The 7,223-nt window shown below is 38.9% G+C and overlaps 1 protein-coding gene across 1 annotated transcript; it reads right to left on the bottom strand.

Moving 5' to 3' along the window:
- Positions 1–716: 716 nt before the first annotated feature.
- LOC127106041 (uncharacterized) lies at positions 717–2,609 on the bottom strand. The gene has a single exon (XM_051043330.1). It carries the CDS (start codon positions 2,607–2,609, stop codon positions 717–719), a length of 1,893 nt encoding a protein of 630 aa, XP_050899287.1.
- Positions 2,610–7,223: the final 4,614 nt, after the last annotated feature.

The following is a 7,223-nucleotide window of genomic DNA, read 5'->3' on the forward strand; positions in this document are numbered from 1 at the left end:
AATGTTCTGTATGCACATGTCGTAACATCGGGTCTGACATCTTGAATAAATCCTGCACAGCCATATTAAACAACCTCCAGAAAGCTGATATCACATGTCAAGACTACAAGCATGACATCTTGCAATAACACTAAGTTTTACCAAAATTGATGCCAATCCATATAACCAACAAACTCCCCCTTTGGAAAATTTTGGCTAAAACAAACAATAGATCACACGTTCACAAAAAATCAATTAGAGTATCAGTTCAGCAGCAGAAGTAAACATACACACACTACTAGCAAAAATAACAACTAGTAAACACACAAGTGCTTGTACTCTCCCTTAAGTCCATGCAACATTCTAGAACACAACAACTCCCCCAACAACCACACCGCTTCACACAAACAGACCACAAAGAATTCTCCCCCTGTGCCAAACAAACAAACACCAAAATTCTCCCCCTGTATCAGACAAACAGAGCAGCAACAATAGCTAAGCAAAGATACTCAGCTACGTCTACACTACAACTACTTCTCCCCCTTTTTAGCCAAAAGAGACCGAAGAGACAAAATAAATGTCTATTTAGTCATTAACCGAAATACCAAAAGTTAAAGAGTTACATCACCAAGTACATACACAACTATAAGAATGTTGAGAAACAGACAAAAAACAAAGAAATCCACCAAAACAACAACATAAAACCATCAAAACAAGATGAACCAAAGCCAACAGAGCTACTCAGTAGAGCTTGAGTTTGCAGCTTCTTCATCAGCACCAGAAGCAGAATTGCTACTTGCATAATCATTGTTAGCAGACCTCTCGCTAGAGGTGTGGGCTTCAGCTTCTTCTTCATGGCTGACATTAGCATGTTCAACATTTTCACTCTCAGCCTGCTCCAAGCTTGCAATCAAGGCTTCCAAGGATTGTTTTCTAGATGTGGCTACCCTTATCCCTTCACATTGCTCTTTGCAAGTCTCCTTAAGCTCAGCAATTGCTCCAACTTTTGAGGCTGGCCTTTTCATGGCAGATGTCATGACAATATCCTCGACATGACTGCCTTCAAAGAGTTTGTAGTGCACATACAAAGCTGGTTTTCTTATACTAGGTAAGTCATTTGAGCACATAATACCAGGATGTTGATTCAAGATAATTCCACAGATCATAGAGGGAAAAGCAATTGGCAGTTTAACTGCATTAGTAGTTGCATGCTTGATGATTTGATCAAACATAAATCTACCATAGTCAAATTTCACTTTTTTCCCAACAGCAAAAATAAACCTCCCAAAAGTATTAGCAATGGTGGAGATATGGTTGGTAGGGACCCAATTGGCAGCTCCTATTTTATGCAGGATAACATACTTCACAGTCAACTTCCCAACAGGAAGATGCTTTTTAACAGGCCAAACTTTCACCTGTCTAGCTGTAATCTCCCTACATATCTGATTGTCTGTAACTTCTAATTCTCCTGCACCCTCATTTTTTCTGCCTAGAAAATTATTAATAACAGTAGGAGAGAATGTTATACACTTACCCCTCACATACACCTTGCAGAACTCCTTGTTGTTCTTATCAAAAATATCCTCAGGAATGTTAACAATAAATTCCTTAACTAAACCTTCATAGCATTGAGAGAACCCAACAATAGTATTCAACAGCCCAACAACTTTTATCAGGTCCATGACCTCCTTGACATCAGCAACATCTTTTCCCAATTCCCTTTCCACAGCTACCCTTCTATGAATCACAAATTTCCACTTAGCAGCTCCATCCTCAAGATGGAAGGAGATGTTATCCAAATGAACAACAGGAACTTTAACAGGAGACTTCCTAACAGTAGTTTTCTTTGCAGGCGAGATGTCAGGGACATCTTCCTCAACATCCTCTTCAGGCTCAGAATCATCTCTAACCTTCCTCTTCTTTATTTCAACCTTGCTCCATGGTTTGGAGGGACCAATACCAGCAGTCTTATTAGCTTTCCTAGCTGACATAAGTTCAGCCACATATTTTCCTTTACGAGTCTTCATGCATTTAGCCACACTTGGCTTCATGTGATGAATCAAGCTTTCCTCTTGATCATCAGAGCTACCATCCTCTAGATCAATCACAGCATTTGCATCATCATGCTTCTCAGAGTGGGAAGCATTAGCAGTGTGAGAAGCCACAAATTTCCCTTTTTCAGACATGGTCTGCCCTAAAGAGCGCAACCCTTCAGCAGCCAAGTCCTTTTCAGAACTGGAGGAATCGTCATCCTTACCACTATGTTGTTCAACCTCAAGAGAGGGATACATTTGAGAAAGAGGAGTAGAAACTCCCTTCACATAGTGGCCTTCATTAAGAATTCTAGTGACTAGGTCTCTTATAACACGATCAGTATAGTGTGTTCCTTCCTTAGAGTTAGTGACAAGAGTAAAACCAGAAGGAATACTAGAGGGATTACCTTGATTGGAACATGCAGAAGCAGAGGCATCAATGGAGATGGGTTGGTTCAAATCAATGTCCGCGCCGGGAATAACAGAGAGAGGAGCAACATCTAGAATCTCATCATCAGGGACGCCCGTGGAAGGAACACTAACCTTTGGAGTAGACTTAGTATTTTTAGAAGCAGATGTATCTTGATGTTGTGACATTTTGGAGTTTTTCTGGAAAAAGCAAGGTTGCCTTAGCAGAGGTTTGTGGAGAAGGAAAAGGAAGATGGAAGAGTTGGAGTAGGTAATGAGGTTATGGGGGTAGCATGTGAAGATGGAATAAATGGTATTTCCAAAACAAGGTGATGATTTACCATAATGAGGGCACTTTATTTTAAGAAAATAGACAATAATTTGATTACTTTTTCCACTCCATATTAATTGTTACAAATTTTCATAAATGCAAATCCCTAATTTCCCTCTCAGGAATTTAAATTGATTTGCATCCAAGGCCTTTGTAAAAATATCAGCTAACTGCATCTCAGCAGCAACATGCTCTAAGACTACAGTCTTATCCTCCATAAGTTCTCTAATAAAATGGTGACGAATATCATTGTGTTTGGTCTTGCTGTGCTGAATAGGGTTCTTTGAGATGTTTATAGCACTCAGGTTGTCACAGTACAATGTCATGACATCTTGTGTGACATTGTATTCAGTCAGCATTTGTTTCATCCACACCAGTTGAGAACAACTACCTCCAGCTGCTATGTATTCAGCTTCAACAGTAGACAGAGAAACACAATTTTGCTTCTTACTAAACCATGATATTAAATTGTTCCCCAAGAAGAAACATCATCCTGATGTGCTTTTCCTATCATCAGCACTTCCAGCCCAATCAGCATCATAATATCCAAACAACACAGATTCAGATCCATGAGTGTATAACATCCCATAGTCACAAGTGCCATTGACATATTTCAGAATCCTTTTCACTTGGTTTATATGGCTCACCTTTGGTTCAGCTTGATATCTAGCACATACACCTACAGCAAAAGCAATGTCAGGTCTGCTTGCTGTAAGATATAGCAGACTCCCTATCATGCTTCTGTAGAGACTTTGATCCATACTGACACCATTTTCATCTTTAGACAACTTCAGATGAGTAGGAGCAGGTGTCCTCTTGTGACTTGCATTCTCCATGCCAAACTTCTTAACAATATTCATGGCATATTTACTTTGAGATAGAAAGATAGAATCTTCCATCTGCTTGACTTGCAGGCCAAGAAAATAGGTTAGTTCTCCAACAAGACTCATTTCAAATTCAGACTGCATTTGCTCAACAAAATGTTAAACCATCTTACTTGACATCCCACCAAACACAATATCATCCACATAGATCTGAGCAATCATGAGCTTTCCTCCTTCATCTTTGACAAATAAATTCTTATCAATGCCTCCCTATCTGTATCCATTGTCAATGAGAAACACTGTGAGTCTCTCATACCAAGCTCTAGGAGCTTGTTTCTGAAGGAAAATTCCGGTCCAAAACGCAGCGGAAATTAAAATTTTCTCCTTTAGAGATCCTTACGAATGGTCATGATCAGTGATAAAATATTTATCTCTTGTGACGATTGAAACCTTTGGTGCAAATCTCTTGTGACGATCAAAACCTTTGATGCAGATCCACGGAGCGATCACGAACGTTGAACGATGACAACGTCTCTACTCAGTCCACACGAACGGATTCCTTCAATCTCAGTGCTAGCTGGTACGAATGAAGGCTTTGAGTGAGAGAGAGAGAGAGAGAGAGAGAGAGAGAGAGAGAGAGAGAGAGAGAGAGAGAGAGAGAGAGAGAGAGAGAGAGAGAGAGAGAGAGAGAGAGAGAGAGAGAGCGAGAGAGAGAGAGAGAGAGAGAGAGAGAGCGAGAGAGAGAGAAAACAAAAATAATGCAACCGCAATGAATGCTTCTGCACAAGGGTTCTATTTATAGAACCACTTGTGTGGGCTTCAAGCTAAAAGGCCCACTTAAGTGTATTTTGGCCCATATCTTATAATATGCCCCAAATCACTTAAGCCCATGGTACCTTACCATATTTCGTATTCTACTCAAGTACACCGTACCTTACGATGTTCTATAATTCACTTAAGGGCACCGTACCTTACGGTATTCCTTAGTTACTCTATCTCTCATCAATCCGTCCTTTGTGTGTGACCCTGTAGGTTTTCGCGGCATTGGCAATTATATTAAATCATGTATTTAACATAACAAACAGTAAGCGGTATCTAGCAACACATCACTGCTACCCAAGACACGAAAATGTCAAGTGATCTGACAATTCCTTCTGTGATAATACTTATGTGTATAATTACCCTTTTGCCCTTATGTCTATATTGAACACAAGTCATAGACCGTGTCATCCTTGTCCAGTTCAATATTGGGCCCATAGACATTTATCCTGTTATGCAGGATGGGCAAATTCCATCTAGGTCACTCATGTCCCTCAGCATGCTTCGTGGAGTACCCATCAACTGTCTTTATGGTTATCCAGTTACGGACAACGTTTGATCAGCAATAAAGCACTCGACTCTACATCTAGGGTCCATAGTGGTTTCAGGTCGAAGAGTGGTATACACCATTATCACCATGAGAATAACTTATGACACTTTGCATAACTTTCTATATAGTATTCTCATAGCGGATCAATCCGGTATAAATATTACTCCTAATATTCATACCTATGTTTAAGACTTGATAACTCTTTATCCATGATCCATGAGATGTGATCATCAGTCTACAAACATAATAGTCTTAATGCTTTAATGTTATCCCACTTCACACTAAAGCTTGACTACTGATACTTTAAGAATAGTGTCCTTATGTTTAATGTGATCTCATGATTAAGTCATACTTGATACATTAAACAGACTAGCTATTCTAGGGACTTTATTAAACAAACGTAATAAAGAAAAAGCCTTTTATTATTAATAAATAATTCGATACAAGTACCAAAAGTATTGGCCTCTAGGGCTTACACCAACAGTTTCAACCCATAAAGAGATTTCCTCAACTTATACACATGCTTTGGAAGATTTGGGTCTGTGAATCCCTTTGGTTGTTCAACATATACTTCCTCATTCAAGTATCCATTTAAGAAGACATTTTTCACATCCATTTGGAACAGTTTAAACTTCAGAATACATGCCACTCCTAGCAATAATCTAATGGACTCCAGGCGAGCTACAGGTTCAAATGTTTCATCAAAGTCAACTCCTTCAACTTGAGTGTATCCTTGAGCTACTAATCTTGCTTTATTCCTAGTAACCACACCTTTTTCATCAGATTTATTCTTGTATACCCACTTTTTTCCAATAATATTTATACCTTCAGGTCTTGGAACCAATTCCCATACTTCATTTCTCTTGAATTGTCCTAACTCTTCATGCATGGCATTGATCCAGAATTCATCAGTTAAGGCTTCTTTAACATTCTTCGGCTCAATCTTTGACACAAAACATGCATGTGAGATCACTTCCCTTGATCTAGTGGTGACTTCTTTATTTAGATCTCTTATAATGAGATCTTTAGGACGATCCTTCAGAATTCTGATAGAGGGTCCCTTGTTTACTTGATCAGCTTCAGGTTCAGCTTGGGTGGACTCACTCTCACTACTTTTATCAGAAGGTTCAGCTGGGGCATCATTCAGAAATGTTTCAGCATCGTCTGTGACATCAGTCTCTTGATCATCAACAACAATATTGATAGATTCCATCATAACTTTAGTTTTGGAATTAAAGACTTTAAAGGCTTTGTTGTTTGTCGAGTAGCCCAGAAATATTCCTTCATCACTCTTGGGGTCCATTTTCCTTCTTTGTTCACGATCAGCCAAGATATAGCATTTGCTACCAAATACATGTAAGTATTTGAAAGTAGATCTTCTTCCCTTCCAGACTTCATATAAAGTGGTTGAGGTCCTTTTTCTCAAGGTTACTCTATTGTGAACATAGCAAGCAGTGTTCATAGCTTCATCCCCAAAGTGGTAAGGCAACTTCTTAGCATGAATCAAAGCTCTAGCAGATTCTTGGTGAAATTCTGGTATCAGATATGAGATGTCGAAGGTAATTTCACGACACTAATATCTGAGTAACACAATTAGGATAAAGATACAGAATGGTAAAGCAAAAGACACAAGCAATTGTTAACCCAGTTCGGTGCAACTCACCTACGTCTGGGGGCTACCAAGCCAGGAAGGAAATTCACTAAAATAGAATCAGTTCAAAGACTCTCCGTACACTTCAACAAGTTACATTCTTTTTCACCTAATCTTTACCCGTGCAATTTCTACCTAAGCATTCTTAGATATGAGAACCCATTCACTTCCCTACAATCACACATGTGATCTTAAACAACAATCCCTTGAGAAAAGAAAACACTTTTCAATAACACACTCTTGATTTTACTTCACAATTTCAATCAAGAAGACACACACTTGATCTTGCTTAACAACTTTGATCAAGTAGACACACACTTGATCTTGCTTCACAGCTTTGATCAAGTAGACACACACTCTTGCTTAACAGCTTTAGAGTGACAAACTACAACCACAAATCAGTCCAATTCAATCATCAAAAGATGACTTAAATGGCTTACAAGTCTCATGACTAAACAAGACACAAACCCTAGCTCTCTCTCTATATTTTGCTCAGTATTGGTTGTGTTTTTAAAATAGGTTTTCTAAGTCCCTTTTTATATAAGCTTTCAGCTGGGCTTGGACATCTTGAAAACCCTAAATCTATTTTCCAATTAAATCTTTTCATAACAGCTGGTTAGATCTCCTT

Source organism: Lathyrus oleraceus, chromosome 1 (genome assembly GCF_024323335.1).
Source record: "Lathyrus oleraceus cultivar Zhongwan6 chromosome 1, CAAS_Psat_ZW6_1.0, whole genome shotgun sequence".
Classification (NCBI taxonomy): Eukaryota; Viridiplantae; Streptophyta; class Magnoliopsida; order Fabales; family Fabaceae; genus Lathyrus; species Lathyrus oleraceus.